Below are 19,203 nucleotides of genomic sequence, written 5' to 3'. Positions count from 1 at the left end.
GTTGAGTAGAAGGTGGGCAGGGGTTCCTGAAGGGAAGCAGACTTGTTGACACTTATTTAATAATGCTTGGTGGCAACCGTTATACTCCTCTCCCCTGCAATCAAGCGTTTGGGAGGGAGTATGTTAGGTTTTGTAATGTTGATTGTCATTTATGCTTAGAAATATCTACTTATATATGCTTAGAGTTTTATAATTAGTCTTAGATTGGTAGAGGTGTTTAAATAATTGTGTAGTGATAGGATGTGTGATCCTTAATAGTCTGCAAAGGCTTGGTGTGCATTCCAGAGTGTTCTGGAATCCACACCTACATCCTGGGAGCATGGGAAGAGGTCGTACCTTGTTTTATTGTTTTATGGTAGGATAAACGTGGCTATATCTGTTTTAGGCTAAGTGCTAGACTTTCCAGACTAGTAGGTTTAGGGAAGTCGTTTATGGGGTCACACTCTGACCACACACACACACACACACACAGGCAAGGTACTCTTTGTTTGTATATAGGCGGCGTATGTTAATGAACCTATGCATATTCATGTAACCTCAATAAAAGAGCAGTGTTACGGGGGAGCGGACGAGAGCAACTGGGGTCAAGCGAAGGAACGGCGTTTGTCCGGTTCTCTCCCGTGCACGAGAAACATGAAGATCTTTGCCTACTCGTGTCTTGCTTTGCTGTGTAATTATATTGTCTTCAACGTTCCAGCGAATAGGTTTAAGCTACAAACCTATCAGAGTATGTCATCGGTCCGTTTGTCTGTCTGTTTGTTAGTTAGTAACAATATACTAGGCATAAATACATTTGAATACACACACAGAATGTTTCACAAAAAACACAGACTGAAATACAGACACAAATTGCCTGTCCTCCAGCCTCTCCTGTTCCCTGTTCTTATTTTCTTTGTCTTTTTTTGTGGCAGTTTTGGATTTTGTGATTATTAAGAACTTTTCTGACCTCAGGGTTACTCCCAGTTTTACTTTATTAGCTTGTATCTCGTGTGTCTTGTCCCAAATTTTACTTCCTTTATTTTATTTCCCTGTGACAGTCCCCCTCCCGATTGCATATGTATTCACTTACAGGCGTGTCTGTCTTTGATTTTATATGTGGCGTCTGTTGTATTCGTCAGTAACCTCACTTGTGTGCTGCCTGCCTGTTTCTTGGATTCAGTTTGCAATTTTTTTCAACATTTGGATTTTGTTTGGACTCTGCATATTTGGATTTTCCAACTTCCAAAATAAAGGTGCGTTTTCTGCGTATTAACATCTCCCTGTTCAGCATCTGGGTTCTGTCATTCCATACAATATGACATGTCCTGACTTTTTATGCCTTTGATCTCACTGTGGAAAGCATTTTAATCCCTTGGACCTATGCTCAGATTTTTCTTTTTCTTTTTTTAAGCTTAGAGTTGTTCCATTTCTTAAAAACACATCATGACACTGCCCAGATTCCATTAGACAGGGAAAATCTATTTCACTTCCTCACCGAAAAGAAAACTTTATTCACCTCAATGACTCTATCCATTGCTGCCGATTTTGTCTCGAAGAACACTGCGCTTTAATAGACCCCTGACGTGGAGCTATTACTGCGAAATACGTTATATAACTGCACAGCACGAGTTGCATGTTTTTAGAGTTTTTCACCACAAGAGGACGATAAAGACCATGCATAAAACAGCAAGAATCGCTCTATGAAGAGTCATAAATATGCACCAGAGACGTACAAGGAGACCAAGATCAAGGGAAAAAATATTTTAATATTATTAATATTTTAATAACAAAACAAAACAAAAAATCAAAACAAAACGACAATAAAGACATATGAAGAGAGAGACATATATATGGAAGCTAAAATATAATAATTTGTAAAAATCTCTAATTTGCCTTTTAATAGTGCAGCCCATTAAATAAATAAATAAATAAAAACTTCATCCATCCATCCATTCGCTTCCGCTTATCCTTTTCAGGGTCGCGGAGGGCGCTGGAGCCTATCCCAGCTGTCATAGGACGAGAGGCAGGGTCCACCCTGGACAGGTCGCCAGTCTGTCGCAGGGCTAAATAAAAACTTTTTTAAAATTAATTTTAATTAATTAATTTTTTTAAGAGGAAACTCTTAAAGCTAACTCTGGATAGAAGTCTTGAACAAATGCTAATATTTAATGCGTGCACATTTCTTATTCAAAGCTGCAAAATGTGACAGGAAATGTGGCAAACCAAAAGATAACCAGATACTGCAAACCTGTCTGATTAAAACAGATAAATAATTACCTTAATTTTAAGGAACTTTAAAAAGAGTAACATTTTATGAAGCTGGAAAACACGAATAGCAATCTGCCTTTTAAAACGTTAATGACAAACTGTTTGGACCTTAAGCAAAAACTAACTGCTGTTTTCTAAAGGTGTGAAAATGTGTGTAACCATATGCTGTTCTTGAATTATTCAGAGTTTAAACTGATAAAGATCTCACTCAAGGACGTACAGGAAACGACATCTGCACTTCTGCTTCAGTACTACTCATTATCAGACTGCAGCATTAAGACTGTTATTTATCTCTCCACATCTAAAGCTATCGTCGCATCAACAACAGAGGGGAAAAAAACGAGCCCTGACGCATAATTCCTGACTCTACTTGGTTGGATTAGCCATCACTGAGATATCACTATGTCAGGTGAATATATTTTAACATTAATCCCAAATTTGGATTTTGGAAAAAAAATTTGTGTTATAATGTGTAATGGTAAGTCTGTATGCATTGCTTTAATAATTTAAATTCAAATGCTGCAATACGACAAATACTTATTTTTTTTCTCTTTCCATATTTGATCTAGATAACATTTTATTTGAGACTACTGTGCTCGAAAAATTGTTTGTAAAAGTGTAAGAAATAAATGCACTGCTGCGATATCTTTGAAGTTCACCTTTAATAAACCTTTTACATTTGCTGTGATCTGCAAACATGCATCTGCTGATTGAGACTATGTAAAAATATTATTATAAAATGATGCTAATCATATTAAATAATCCATTAATTAAAATGTCCATGTAAGACAAAATGATAAAATAAAGAAAAAGACCATAATGAAAGGTTAGTGGTTTAAGGTTTATAGGTTTATGGTGGTATTTGTGCTTTTAGCTTAATGTGATCTGGATTAAAATCAGCTACAATGGCGAACTAAAGTTTAAACTCTGTTCACATTCCCACAATTGGAGTACTAGTAATAACCAGCAGGTGGCTCAATAATCTCCGTTATCACTTGACTTAAACCTAATACAACAGAGCTGAACTGATTACTATTTGTATTTTATTTATTTTTTTAGAAATAGGAAAAAAAAAACCTCCTTTCAAAAAACTGTGACAGCAACAGTGGTCTTCAACTTACATTGCAACTTTTTTCACCAGTTTTGTTGTTTTTATTAATTAATTAATTAATTAAAATGCTTGATAATGTGTGATAATATAACCTAATTTGGATGGTTACTTTTAGTAGTGTGTGTGAAAATAATAATAACAAAAAATAAGACTACTACTACTACTAATAAAACAATTATAATAACTCTCTTTACAGAACAGACCACACTGTACAGTTACGAGGAATATGAAAATGATTTAGGCGACTACGCTCCTACCAATTTCAGTGGTGTGCAGGTCTTCAGCCAAGTGTTTCTAGCCACTCTCTATAGTTTGGTTTTTGCCTTGGGCTTCATAGGTAGGTGTGTCTTCTACTGTGGGAATGACAGTTGTGTTTACATATTGGACGGAAAGTGTCAAAGGTATACAATCTTGACTTTTTTTTTCTGCCAAAGGTAACGGACTAGTGGTGTATGTCGTGGTGAAGCATCGCAATCAGAGCAACTTGACAGACATCTGCCTCTTCAACCTGGCTCTCTCTGACCTCCTCTTCGTCTTCACGCTGCCTTTCTACTCTCACAATGCCAGGGTCGGCCAGTGGACTTTTGGAGACTTCATGTGCCGTTTGTTGTCTGGCTCTCACCAGACTGGCTTCTTCAGCAGTATCTTCTTCATTGTTGTCATGACGCTGGACCGTTATGTAATCATCGTGCACGCTCACAGGGTGGCACGTTATCGTACAATGAGGGCAGCCATCATTCTGACCGTACTCATTTGGATGCTGAGCTTGTTTGTGTCTCTGCCAAATTTTATCTTCACACAGGAAATACAGGAAGACTCCCAGAAGATTAGATGTAACTATCCTGAGGAGAAGAAAGTCTGGAAGCGTTACAACCTGTTTACCACAAATGTGCTGGGTCTCGTGATTCCCTTGCTGGTGATGGTAGGTTGCTACTCCAGGATCATCCCCACACTGGTAAACATGAGGACCGCGAAGAAGCACCGCATTGTCAAGCTGATCATCTGCATAGTGGTTGCATTCTTCTTGCTCTGGGCTCCATATAACATTTCCCGTTTCTTGAAGTTTCTTCAGGAAAGAGGGAAAATCCCACGTGATCCCATCTGGGACAAAAATGTAAGGCTGTCAGTGTTAGTAACTGAGGCGTTTGCTTACACTCACTGCTGTCTGAATCCCATCATATATGCATTTGTGGGACAGAAGTTTATGAGAAGGGCCTTGAAGCTGCTGAAAACGTTTGTGCCTGGCGTCAGGAATCTTCCAGACAGCTCATTCAGGAGAAGCTCAGTTATGTCCAAGTCCTCTGAAGTCACCTCCACTTATATCATGTAGAAGGTGTAGGGCAGATTGTTTGACATGAATGTTTTACCCTGTTATTACTGCAGACCATATCTTATTCATGTTTCAGTGATTTGTTTTGTTAATTTGGTCACTCCCACTCCCAGTTTTCTTCACCTGTGTCTCACCATGTTGAATTTTCAGTATTGTTTTGACTGTAAGATTTCAGTTTTAAAGTCTCATTACTTCTGGAATGATTGTAACCTGCTAGCACTGCTGTCTGCTTTACAGATTCTCAAGTCCTTTCTAAACTATGTAAGAGGTTTTTTTGCTGATGGTGTAAAATGAAACAATTTTCTTTATGCATGTTTTTATTCAACAGCCATGTAGGATAAACTATCGAAAAAAAAAACAAGGCAGAAAACAAACCAAATATGACATAATGGAACATTTTATACTTCTGTGCATAAAGTATTTCATTCAAGTGTATGCAAATACAGTGCTAGGTGTTAAAAGTACATTTTCACGTGTCTTCTGACATAATTTTGGGTATTTGACAAATGATAAGGAACAACCTTCCCAGGGTGTATTTTTGTGTCAATTTTGTATACGCATGTACAGTATGCAGTATAGAGTTTTATATATTAGATTTTCTTTTTTGCTTCAGTGATTATTGCAGGTATTTCAGAGGTTATACTAAATATGTATATTATCTTACTTTAATGTACACATTTGTTATGCTTTTTTTGGTTGCTGTTGTTTTATTTGATTTTGATTCCTTAGCTTTGCAATTTCTTTACCAGAGAAAGTGATTACATTCTGAAATACTCATCTCTCATCCTGATTTTACATGGTAGCTTCCTTAAGACAGTCACTGATATTGCATATTTTGAGAATAATAGTGTGTATTGAGCATGATCTCCTATATTTCCCTGTGTAACTGTAAAGACAAATTCCTTACATAGTCATGAAAAAAGACATTAAAAAAAGACAAGATAGGATGTGAGACAGTTCCTAATTTATTTATTTGATACTTAACTGTTTGCCACCATAGAACATTAGTGTTGTCTGTTATAGGGGACCATTAGTGGAAGACGAACATATAACAAAGATTTCATCAGCTGTGAGTATGTTCAAGTAAAGTTGAAGTAAAGGTGAGCTGTGTAATTCCTCATGAGCTGAATGCTTTTTGCAGATGTTATATGAGAAGTATATTTGACAAACAGTCTATCTTTGTAAAATCAAAGTAAGTACGTTGCAGGGTAAGCAGAAACACCTTAAAAACACAATTGAATATTTTGAAAAGCATTAAAACTCAATATGTAATTTAAATACAAAGAAAAATTACAAAATTTTAAAAATATAGTGCTATTTTTTAATGCTATTTTTAAATTATACATCAGCAAGAGCAACAGAAACAGAAAAATGTAATGCTTATAAAGTAAAACAACCTGGGTGCAAAATGACTGCTAACTATGTATATTATTGACATTCTTTGAAAAAAAGAGTTCAGAAATAATCTTTTCTTCCATGTAAGAGTAAAATAATTTGGGGATTTCGTATTTACATGCACAGTATGTTTTTGAAACATTCAGAAAATATGAATGAAAACTATTTTCAAACTCAGCAAAGGTTGTCACTGCATCCCCAAACGCGAGTTTAAACACAAAGAAAAACTTAAGGTGAAGAAGCAGCAAACGTGCAGGATAAATGATGTATGGGTTTATGATACTTGAAAGAAAATCTACATTTACTTACTTTTTTCTCCAGTTGTGTTTTTAAGACAAACATTACGTGATAAATTGCTTGTCTGGTCTGCACCAGGTGAACTTTGTCTTTAGGAAATCAAATCATTGTAATGTAACAGCATAGGTTAGAAATGATGAGATCACCTGCAGTGGCTGTTAAACACAGAGATACAACCAGATTTAGCAATCTGAGGCACTGAGGCAGTGTCATAACTGGTCAGTGAGGTGCTAACCAGGATGTCACACACTTATTTCCTGTTGATTCATCTACCGGTAACCCACCCCCCCACCCCCCGACAGCCATCTCAGAAAGTTACCATGTGGTTTGATTATGCGTCACTGAAATTCAACCAAAGAATTCAAACTTTTGAAATGCGCACCACTTTTCTAATTTTCCACCACAAGAGGTGGCAGTAGACCACACATACGTGTTTTCCAAGAATCAATCATCTCTCATAGAGTAAGTGGGTTGTGCAGCAATAAGTATATAAAAACGGTTATATGGGGTCTGTTACATGGAGATGTACCACAATGACAACAAGAAGAGAAAATGATGACGAGAAAAGGAAGACATCAAGATAGAGATGGAAACACCAGTTTATAGTAATATTGCATTTGACTCTGAATAGAAGTCTTTTACTAATATCAGTCAAGCACATTTCTTCACACTTGTGATGTGAAATGTAACAAAGCAAAGACCAAAATATTAATTGGAGAAGTTATCACTCGCCCTTTCAGATGTGAGTGAAATTATGCTGTTAAAATTAAAGATGCATTCATATTGAAAAATATTTGAAAAATAGTGCATTTTCTAAATAAGTTTAAGTGGAAGGAAAAATAAAATTGGTGTAAACCTACATGCAAAAATCATGAAGGGTTTTAATTGTTTTTTAAAAAGCCAGCATTCAGTTTTAGAGGTGTGAAAGGGTGTAACCACATGCCATTCTGCTCTTTGAATTATTTTTGGCATTCTTGATGTCTAGCAGACGTCTGATAAAGATCTTACTTACAGGACATACAGGAAGCAACGTCTGCTGTTCTGTTTTTTTTTTTTTACTGCTCATTATCAGACTGCTGACTATTTGGGCGTTAGTTCATCTCTGCAGAATAAAGGCATCACATCATTAAGAACGAAAAACAAAAAGGGGGGCGCCTTGAAGAGCCATTCCTGACTCTACCTGGCTGGAAGAGCCATCACTGAGCCATCACTATGTCAGGTGAATACATTTAATAAATAATCCAGAAATTGGTACTTTTGCAGTGTAATATTTTAATATTTTGTTTGAAATATATCCATGTTATTATGTTTAATGTATAAGGCTGTGTGCATTCCTGTAGAGATCTAAAACCAATAATACTGTAAAATGTTATCTTTTTATTTCTATTTGATAGTTCTCTTTCTCTATTCTCCTACAGTCTTCAAAAAAGTGTACAAAATATGTGTATAACCACAATGTCTGTGAAGGTGACCTTTTGCTGTCATCTACAAACATGTCTGTTAAGTTAGACAATATAATAAAAAATAATATTTCAAAATTATGTTGATAATCTCAAATAATCTCATTACATGGATAATTTAGTTTTTGTAAAAATTATTATAACATAAAGAAATGGACGAAATGAAATAATAATTTTCAGTGCCCCAGGGTTCTACACATTTAGACTGGGCTTATTGGCTTTTAGCCTCATATCACCTGTTTTTATTGTAGCTGATTTGGTTTAAATCATAGACAGTATAAAGGAAGTTTAAATCCTGTTTTTCATAAAGCAGAGGCATCCGGTGAAAAGTGACAAACGGTGGCTTGACAGAAGTACCTGTAACTACCAGCAGGTGGCAAAATAATCCTCATTATCAACTGACTTTGAGGGCCTAAACATACATAGCAAAGGAAAATCATTTTCACAAACAGTAATCAGCAACAGTAACTTTTGAACTTTTTTCTGTGTTTCAATGAAAATGATTGAAACTTCATTATTAACATTTAATGCTGTGAGCACTCAAACTGTTTGAATGCAGCGTTGTAGACAGGTGCTATATCCAGATATGTATTCATTGTACATTAATATTCATGGTCTGTGTTGAAATACTACTACTATACTACAGCTACTACTACTAATCACAGCTCTGTCTCTCTCTCTTTCTCCAGGCGAGAATGCCACAGAAAATGACACATACAATTATACGAGTTACTTTAACGAAGATGTCACACAAGATTATGCTCCTATCAACTTAAATGATATTCAAGATTTCAGTCAAGTGTTTCTTCCCACTCTCTATAGTTTGGTTTTCATCCTGGGCTTCATAGGTAGGTGTGTCCTGTTGTATGTTTGCTGTGAGAACACGTCCTCACTTTCTAGGGACAGAGATAGATTTCGTAAGCTGTTGGCTTTAAGGGATTCAGAGGAAAGAGTATTGTATGTAGGTGTGTAACAGTGATGTAAGAAACACAAAAACAGACATCCTTATTTTACATGTAACAGTGTGACAGGTACACTTATCGAGTCTTTTCTCACAAAGGTAACGGACTAGTGGTGTGTGTCCTGGTGAAGCATCGCAATCAGAGCAACCTGACAGACATCTGCCTCTTCAACCTGGCTCTCTCTGACCTCCTCTTCGTCTTCACGCTGCCTTTCTACTCTCACAGTGCCAGGGTCGGCCAGTGGACTTTTGGAGACTTCATGTGCCGTTTGTTGTCCGGCTCTCACCACATTGGCTTCTTCAGCAGCATCTTCTTCATGGTTGTCATGACGCTGGACCGCTACATGATCATCGTGCATGCTCACAGGGTGGCACGTTTTCGCACAATGAGGGCAGCCATCATTCTGACCATGCTCGTTTGGATGGTCAGCTTGTTTGTCTCTCTACCGGATTTCATCTTCATACAGGAAACAAAAGAATCTCAGAAGTTTGGATGTGACTATCCCGAGGAGAGCAAAGTCTGGAAGCGTTACAACCTGTTCACCACAAATGTGCTGGGTCTCGTGATTCCTTTGCTGGTGATGGTAGGTTGCTACTCCAGGATCATCCCCACACTGATGAGCATGAGGACAGCAAAGAGGCACCGCATCGTCAAGTTGATCATCTGTATAGTTGTTGCGTTTTTCTTGCTCTGGGCTCCATATAACATTTCCCGTTTCTTGAAGTTTCTTCAGGAAAAGGGGAAAATCTCACGTAATGACACCTGGGACAAAAATATAAGGCTGTCAGTGGCAGTAACTGAGAGCTTAGCTTACACTCACTGCTGTCTGAACCCCATCATATATGCTTTTGTGGGAGAGAAGTTTATGAGACGAGCCTTGCAGCTGCTGAAAAAGTTGGTGCCTGGTTACAGCAGAGATTTGTCAGATAGCATTCAGGAGCAGAGATGGGCAGTAAAGCGTTACTTGTAATGCGTTACTGTAATCTGATTACTTTTTTTAAAGTAACGAGTAAATTAAGGGATTACTATTGCAAAAACGGTAATTAGATTACCGTTACTTTCCCGTAGGAACGCTGCGTTACTGCGTTACTAAAACCGTGATTTTTTTGCGAGAATGTCTCATGACAGTGACTTAAGCGAGTGCAACGTTTGTGACAACAGCTGTGTGCAGATCAACAATGGATAATATATCGAGTGCGGGAGAGAGTATGAGCGTGCAGCGCTTAAAGCGTGGAAGTACTGACCTTACTTTGAGTTTAATTCCATAAAAAGTGACAAAAACATTAGTGTCCGTTGTGCGTGGGAAGAAAACTTCTTTCTCAGCGAAAAAAAACCCCTAAACTTCCGAGCAAGCACCGAGTGCACTATGACGTAATGGGAAATTCACAGAGAAACTAGCGGATTCTTCCACTGACCGCTGCGGCACACCTGCACCAGGGTAAACCTCCGCCTAGCCCACTCCTGCTTTACAGGTGAAAATAGAGCAAAAGGACCACTGAGTCTTTGACTTTATTTATTTTCTGCTGTGTTTTACTTGCATCTGTTTGAAAGACTGAGTGTAAACACAAAAAAAATATATTTTATGTGCAGGAATGTGCAGAAAATAGGTTTAAATGTTAAACTAATTTATTCAAGTCAGAGAATGCTGCACATAATTTAATGTTTGCTTGATGCATAAAGTTAAAAGATTAAAACGAATAAAATAAGTTTTAAAAAGAGACTTTTCCATTTGATTACATTTTGTATGATGGATTATGCAGAAAAAGTAGAATTGGACTGAAAGATCTATCGCTTTATCACCTGTTAAGGTTGTAAATCGTGTTTTTAAAAAGTAACTAAGTAACTAAGTAATTAATTACTTTTGAAAATAAGTAATCAGTAAAGTAACAGGATTACTTTTTTGGGGAAGTAATCAGTAATTAGTTACTGATTACCTTTTTTTAAGTAACTTGACCAACACTGTTCAGGAGAAGCTCAGTTATGTCCATGGCTCTGAAATCACCTCCACCTTTAAACTGTAGAAGTTTGAGGTCAGTTGTAACTTGTTTAACATGCAGTTTTCACGTGTTATTACTGCAGACCACATCTTGTTATTGTTTTTTTTGTTCATTTGACCACTTGTATTTGACACAAGAGTTTGTGTGTACACCTTTAGATCCTATGACTTACAAGGGAATACTTCATTTTTATCATAACATTTCAGATGCAAAGGCTCAAAACCTATCTCCAGTGTTTTTGAGACTATGTAATGCTCGTCCTTCTTCTGCTCAGGCTCAGTGAAACTTGCTGGTGCATTTAACTGAACCTGCTGTTTGCAGCATCCTGTAACAGCAAGCTGACACAAACATGCAAAAATAGCATACTGCAACACAAACAAACCAAAGATGGCAATACAGAATGTTCTAGTCTTAGATGAAATAGAAATCCTTCAATCAAATGTATACCAATACGGAGCATTTTCCATTTTCACATGTCGTCATTGATAATTCATTCATTCATTCATTCATTTATTTGTTCATTTTCAGGCACAACAAATACCTATATTGAACATAAAATGCACAAAACAAAAAACAAAAATTGCCTGAAAAAGGAGTGGGACGAAGAAAACTTATTAAATCCCACCCCTATACTCACTCATCATCAAAAAACAATAAACTTCCTGCAGCTACGCCCATCATTACATACAGACCCATCAACAGCCCCGGACACATACAAGCATCTGAATGGCAGCTCGCAAACAACAATTAGAGCCTTCATAACTGAATACAGAATATATAAATTATAAATTGTATTACCACAGGTAACAGGCAGTAATAATTACAAGTAACAAACACACATACATATACATACATACATACATACATATATATCTACACACACATGCACGTATATATACATACATACACACACTCTTCTTTTTTTCCCTTTTTTTTTTTTCCTCTTGGAATCCATACCAGCAATGGTAAGAGAACAGACATTACAGAGCACACTAAAAACCATCATTGAGTATACTGTGACCAGACCAACTGTTTGTAGAGGAATTTAAATCTATGAATATTTTTGCATTGTTTCAATTGTAAACTCAGACTGTTCCAGATTTTCACACCACATACAGACACACAAAAACCTTTACGGGTTGTTCGAGTTCAGGGTAATTTGAATTCTCCAGAGCCTCTCACATTATAAACCTTTTCTCGAATTTCAAATCTAGTTTGTAAATTTGCCGGTAGAAGTTTAGTAAAAGCTTTATACAAAATTATGGATGTATTGTAATTAACCAGATCCTGGAATTTAAGTAACTTTGCCTGAAGAAAGAATTTGTGAGTATGATCTAGATAACCAGCCTTGTGAATAATACGCAGTGCTCGTTTCTGTACTGTGACTAATAATTGAATCTTATAAAATGATGTGGAGCAAACGTTCCAATATTGGCAACATTGTATATATGTACAGAGTAGAGCTTTACATGCTGGATACATTGTCCTTATTGCTTCAGTGACTTTTACTGTTGTGCCAGACCTTCTTTGAATGAAACTGGTGCATTTTCTTACTTTAATTTACATATTTCTATCTTCAGCCCCATTCTGATGTTTCACTTTTTGCACTTTTTTTGTTTGTTACATCATTTTATGGTTCTTTGCATTTGTAATAGTTTTCTTAAGACAATAAATGATAATGCAAATCTTCAGCTTACTTCAAATTAAAGTCATAAAGTGGTTTGTCATATTGGAGGAGTCCATTGTTCATTTTGAGAAGCTCTCTTAATTCTCTCTGTTATGGAAATGACAAATTCTGTACACAGTCAGAAAAAAGGATCTGTTAAAAAAAAAAGTTCTGTGAGATAGTCCCAAACTAATTCATTAGGTAGGTAACTCTTCACCATCGCTATCATTTTTCTCGCCCATGGAAGAGTCCAACTGAACCGTCATCTGAAATCTCGGGCTTTCCATTGAGGCCGCATGTAATCTCTTTTCAAAATGACAGGAGTTGCAGCTTCCACATTATGTCAACAGAGAAGGATACGTGATTTTTTTGTTGTTGCTAAAAATCAAATTGATATCTTCACTTTGAGACCCTTAACTTTTCCTTTTAGCAGCACTTCAGAAATTCAGTAATTTTACCCCTTTCCAAAACCAAAATCATATTTGTTGCCCTTTGTAGTGGGCAGCAGAAATAACTTTGGCATATTTTCAACCTATAATCATGATTCAGGAAGTGAAAGTACGGATTTTCCTTAATATTGTGGAAGGAGAGTCAGATTAGAGCTGTCAAGACATTAGGAGGACATTAGAGTACAAAGGTGAAAGCTCAAAAGAGCACATACATAGATTGTACCATGTATTGCTCTGACTTTTTTAGGCATTACAATTTCTAGAAGGGGAAATAAAAGCCTTTTAAGTTGAATTCAAACACACATCAATTTAAGGTTTGATTTCTTTCTTCAGTTACCCTGTTGATTTATTCAGTTAATTATATTTGCTAGAAGTGCATTAAACTCTACCGTTTCTGTGTTTACCAGTTCCGTTTAAATGATACTGAAACTGGGTTGAAATCATTTTGTTGTTGGTGCTCATCTCTGAAGGCAGCATTAAAACTGAAATGAACGGAAAATATTCTTCAGCATATTACTATTGTCATATTACTGATGACTCAGATAACCTCTGAAAGGATTCAAATGAACAGAATGAAACTTCAGTAGTACCATAGCCAGTTTTTGCATAAAAGATACCGACTATGGCTGGTAAAAGTGCCTACTAAATGGTAAATGGACTGATTCTTACACAGTGCTTTTCTACTTTCCCAGAACACTCAAAGTGCTTAACACTCTTAACATGCCACATTCATCCATTTACACAAGCACTTTCTTCTATGCTGTGTAAGGGCTTTCTACCTAACACTTGCACACATTCATACTCTGATGGATGCATGTTAGAGTAATTTGGGATTAATATCTTGTCCAGGGATATCTGGCATCCACACTGCCAAGGACTGAACCACCAACCTTCCAATCAGCAGATGACTTGGTCTACCTCCTTAGATGTCAGGAGAGCTTTCTAATACCTCTAAACAACAGAAGTTGCTATTGGATATGAACAGATTAAAGAACTGCAAAAACTGAATGAAGAAAAGGATAAAAAAAATAGCCCTATTTGATTCCCAAGTGGATGATCTAGAGCAGTATACCCGTATGAATGGCTTAATAGTAAGTGGACTGGAGACCAAACACAGAACGTATGCTAGAGCTGTAGTGGCACAGGAGTGTAAAACCATCTATAATAATAGGCTTTGTGAATAGAAAATCAAAAAGGACACGCTAAGAAGCTGTGAGGAACCAGTGTCTACATAAACGAGCATCTGACAAAGAAAAATGCAGACATAGCATGACAAGCAGGAATACTAAGAAGACTAAAAACGGTTCAATCAACATGAACTGCAAACTGCAAGGTTTACATCAAACTCAAAGGAACCCGAGAAGAACAAAAAGTTGTGGTCATTAAATTAGTTTCAGATCTGGATAAAAATTAGAAATGAACTATGACAGGTTAAATGAAAATTATAATTCTCCATTAGAAATTCTTAACAACCAACTGTACATAAGAATCATATAACATGACAAAATATGATGATAATAACTTTTCTTAGTAAAGTGAGAACCAACCTTCCCTATAAATAATCATTGTATATACATGATTTGGGGCTAAAACCCTTTTAGTTTACTGATCACAGACTATGGGTCTTGGAAAATGATATAGACCCTGAAAATAATTTCTACACCCATAAAGATGATCAACAATGTGAATATTATTCTAATGAGCAGTTTAATGAAGTTAAGAAAAGTCCATCAATACAAAAATTCACACCAATTTTGCTTTTCCAAGATCAGCTCTATAAATTCTCTCTTGTTCACATATTTCTTTTATCTGTTTATTTAATCACTTTTTTTAGTGTTATTTCAGGTATTCAGGTTAATTTAGTTAAAACATTGTGTGTAACATAGTATAGTATAAAAATATCTTAGCTGACAGAAAAAGAAAGGGAGAAAAAAGAAAGGGAAGGGGAAGCAATAATAAAAGGACAGTCTGAGGCAAGGTTTGTGAAACATGGAAGACCCCGCCACGTGGGTGTGTTGGTGAGTGCACAGGGTGAGTATGACTGTGTGAAAACTAGGGTGCTATTAAAACTTGTAGAACTTGCAGGGGCAACATCAGAACGAGTGTCCAAGCGTCCATAAGTTGCGGTTGCTGTGCTTCATCATCTAGCTAGCTCTGCAAAAGAGGAGCGAGCATTAAGGGGATAATGTTTTTTTTAAAATAGCAGTTAATTTAAAATGCAGCACACATCACCAAACACACAAGCTGCAGTTTATCTCACAGTGTGTTGCTAGCCTAAGGTCCAGCTGCTGTATTTCACAGGGAGACAAAAGAAAGACACCTAACGTCACTAATTGATGAAGAAAGATTAAAAAAAAGACAAGACAAGGCAGGAGAGGAAGAAGAGAGGTTATATTTAAATGTAGGGACTGCTCAGTCTTGTTTGTGAACTAGAAATTTAAGGATTACATTAAAGATCAGATATTAAGGCCCCCCTCTACAATGTGGGCAACAGAAATTCTTTTTAATTTTCTTCTTTTTCTTTGCTCATTTTCTGATTCAAACTGAGTGCATTCATTAAAATTTAATTTTAAACAGAAGTAAAGTTTGTAATGTCAATATTATTTTCTTATTACATTAATATAGAACAAGGTTCAGGTAGCATTGCACAAAAACAGCTGGCAGAAACATCATCCGGAGAGCAACTTTTTACTTTCTTCATTTCAGTGACTGTACTTTTTCACTACTTCAACTTCTACTGGAGTATTTTTCAACACTAGTGTCTGTACTTCTACCTAAGTAGAGAATGTCTGTACTTTCCCACCTCTGGGCAGATGTGACACAACCACCCAACTGCTGCAAGGTAGAGCCCCCTCATCGCCAAAAGCCTCAGTGTCTAACTTGCAGTTTATATCTCTATCACTAAGTCTTTATCTCCTTTGCTATCACTAACTCTATCTGTGTCACTATCTTATCTACGTCTCTATCACAAACTGTATCTCTATTTTAATCTTCATCTCTGTTGTTATCTATATCTGCCATCAGTGAGGTTTACAGAAGAAACAAAACGATTGAATGGCAGCTCTCTGGGTGAAAAATGTGCTTTTGATGCCAGAGGCAAGCTATCATCATCAATATGAACCAGCAGCTTGTTGAATCTATGCCATGTTGTATTGAGGTAGTTCTGAAAGCAAAACTCAGTCCAGTGATAACAAGGGGTCTTTACTAAAGTGTCCTGAGATATACAGCGGTAATGTATAACAATGGGATCAAGAAGATGAAGGAACAAATAAAGAAAGAAATGATAATAATAATAAGCATTGTGACGCGCTAAAAACTAGCAGTCATTTTGTGAAGGTGTGAATTTGGGTCACCAAATGCTGTGTTGCACTTTGAAGTATTATCTAGCTGTCTAGATTTTAAGCAGACTCCTGATAAAGATCTCACTTGAGGACGTACAGGAAGTGAAATCTGCTTTTCTACTGTGCTCCTCATTATAAGACTGCTGACTTTAAGACAGTTAGTTTATCTCTGAACATCTAAAGGGATCACATCAATAAAAAAATCAAAAAAAGAGTTCCTGACTTGACGTGTTCGGAAGAGACATCACTGAGATATCACCATGTCAGGTGAATACATTTTAATAGTAATGCAGAATTTAGTATATTTATAGTGTAATATCTTTCAGAGTTCTTAAAAATATATTTTTAATAATGTGTAACGTTCACAGCTGTACGAGTTGCCGCAGGGATTCAAAACCAAATGCTATAATTGAAATTATATCACAATTACTTCATGATTGCTATTTCTAAATTTAGTCTACACGTGTTTTTTTTTTTAAAGTTTAGTCTACTCTGTTTGAAGATCATTTGTGAAATTATTCAAAAGATATGCATTGCCACAATGTCTTGTGGTTGACCTTTATATCTACTGTAATCTACAATCATCTCACCCACAAACATGTATTTTTTTTAAGGTAGACAATATGATAATAGAGTTGTACAATGATAATTATGTTAAATAACATCACTATGACCAAAACATACCAGTGTGAAAAATAATCATTAACAAACAGGCCAAATTGAATAGTAACGTTTAGGTAGGTAGGTTTATAATTGTACAAGCTGACGCTGGATTTATGGGTTTAAAGCCATTTAATGACCTTTCTTCAGAATAGTTACAGGTTTAAATCATAGACAAGGAGACTTAAATCCTACTTTAATACAGGAGCGTCACATTATGGATTGATGTGAAGTGGTGAGAACTTTCCTAAGGAGGGAGTACCTGTGACAACCAAAAGGTGGCAATCAATTATCAACTGGCTTGGGGCCAAAAGCCCAAAGCAGCAGAGCTGAATGGAGCAGCATTTGTGGTGCTCATGGTTAAGGAAATTTCCCTTTTCAAACAGCAACATGTCAGCAAGAATACTACTGCTACTACTTTAACTAGCACGTTCTTCTTCTGTCCCAATAAAAACGGATGAAGCAGCAATACTATTTAATTTTCTATTCACCTTCCCCAGGAGACAAAAATCCCCCCCCCAAAAAATTATGTATATATATATGTATATATTTTTTTCTTTATCCAGATAATACAATTAAATTTTTACATTTGATCAACTTGCATATGTTTTTGACTATGCATCTTAATATTTGCAAACAGAGTTGAAAGACTATTACTGATACTACTACTAGTACTAATGACACCATTCTCTCTCTCAGCAGAATTTAATGACACAGACGACAATTATGGCAATTACAGTGATTTTGATTATGGAGACTATGCTCCAGCCAACTCTACCGATGTAAAGGAATTCAGCCAAGCGTTTCTTGCTATTCTCTATAGTTTGGTTTTCATCCTGGGCTTCATAGGTAGGTGTGTCTTCTTTTGTCTATATTGTGGGATTGTATTGTATTTACACATTGCAGGGGTCTGTTGTCCCTTATGGGAACAGAAAGCACGTTTTAGGCCTAAACTCTGTATGCAGGTGTGTTTATGTGCAACACAACAACATGAGAGCGACAGAGAGAAAGAGACTGAATATGTAACAGTGTGACATTTACACTTATTGCATCTTTTCTCACAAAGGTAATGGGCTAGTGGTGTGTGTCCTGGTGAAGCATCGCAATCAGAGCAACCTGACAGACATCTGCCTCTTCAACCTGGCTCTCTCTGACCTCCTCTTCGTCTTCACGCTGCCTTTCTACTCTCACAACGCCAGGGTCGGCCAGTGGACTTTTGGAGACTTCATGTGCCTTTTGATCTCCTGCTCTCACCACATTGGCTTCTTCAGCAGCATCTTCTTCATGGTTGTTATGACGCTGGACCGCTACATGATCATCATGCACGCTCACAGAGTTGCACGTTATCGCACAAAGAGGGCAGCCATCATTCTGACCGTGCTCGTTTGGATGCTGAGCTTGTTTGTCTCTCTGCCAGATTTTATCTTCATACAGGAAACAAAAGAGTCCCAGAAGTTTGGATGTGACTATCCCGAGGAGAGAAAAGTATGGGAGCATTACAACCTGTTCACCACAAATGTGCTGGGTCTTAAAGAGCATTAACGCTTTTATTTAGAAAGGAATCCCAAGCGATTTCCGTTATCTACATACTCCTACTTTGCCGAGATTCCCTTCAGCCCGCTTTCGTCAGCAGATCTAATGTCAATCATCCTCATCGGGACTTCATTCAGCGCCAACTGGAGAGCGTCGGTACGAATACCGTATAGAAATACCCTACTACCAAAACACAAAATACAACAACATAGCGTGTATACAAACAGCAATATGAACTCCAATTAACACACACACACACACACCTATCTATCTACATATATATATATGTATATATATATATATATATATATATATATATGATGTATTATTATTATTTTTATGTTTTGTTTGATGTCAGGTCTACAGCTGCCAAAGTCTGAGTCGTAGCTTCTAGGTGATAATACTTTATTTAAATTCTGCAATGACAATTCAAACCTTTTCTCCCAGCATGCTTTGTGCCACGAGAAAGCATAGACATGTAGTTAAAACTGTCCACCACAAGAGGTCACCATAGACCATACAGTAATCACTCAGCGACTCTACTTTAAACATTATAAAAGTTATAGGTCTTATTAGGTTAAGAGTATACTTTCTGTGGGTACACTGGCTATACTAAAGGGTTTATAAAGATATTTATGTGGAATGTATGATATGAAGCAGAGGAAGAAGAGGAAGTAGTAGAGGAACAAGATGAAAAAGAAAAAGGAAAGTGAAGCTGGACGTGTGCAGGCTAAAACAAAATAACAATCAAACAA

General features: G+C 36.7%; 2 protein-coding genes and 1 pseudogene across 2 annotated transcripts; all 3 read left to right on the top strand.

Annotated features, from left to right (window-relative positions):
* The first annotated feature begins 1,093 nt into the window (after nucleotides 1-1,093).
* On the top strand, nucleotides 1,094-5,620 carry LOC148100463 (C-C chemokine receptor type 2-like). The gene is made up of 4 exons (XM_087847697.1): nucleotides 1,094-1,232; nucleotides 2,555-2,656; nucleotides 3,555-3,695; nucleotides 3,793-5,620. Exons 2-4 carry the CDS (start codon nucleotides 2,650-2,652, stop codon nucleotides 4,686-4,688), a joined length of 1,044 nt encoding a protein of 347 aa, XP_087703823.1. The 5' UTR covers nucleotides 1,094-1,232; nucleotides 2,555-2,649; the 3' UTR covers nucleotides 4,689-5,620.
* A 1,876-nt stretch (nucleotides 5,621-7,496) lies between these two features.
* On the top strand, nucleotides 7,497-10,823 carry LOC148100462 (C-C chemokine receptor type 2-like; annotated as a pseudogene).
* A 6,769-nt stretch (nucleotides 10,824-17,592) lies between these two features.
* On the top strand, nucleotides 17,593-18,457 carry LOC148100461 (C-C chemokine receptor type 5-like). The gene is made up of 2 exons (XM_087847909.1): nucleotides 17,593-17,764; nucleotides 17,982-18,457. Exons 1-2 carry the CDS (start codon nucleotides 17,593-17,595, stop codon nucleotides 18,455-18,457), a joined length of 648 nt encoding a protein of 215 aa, XP_087704035.1.
* The last annotated feature ends 746 nt before the right edge of the window (nucleotides 18,458-19,203 follow it).

The sequence above is a fragment of the Neolamprologus brichardi genome, chromosome 11 (genome assembly GCF_056152115.1).
Source record: "Neolamprologus brichardi isolate AB-2024 chromosome 11, ASM5615211v1, whole genome shotgun sequence".
NCBI lineage: Eukaryota > Metazoa > Chordata > Actinopteri > Cichliformes > Cichlidae > Neolamprologus > Neolamprologus brichardi.
This window is presented reverse-complemented; position numbering and strand designations above follow the sequence as displayed.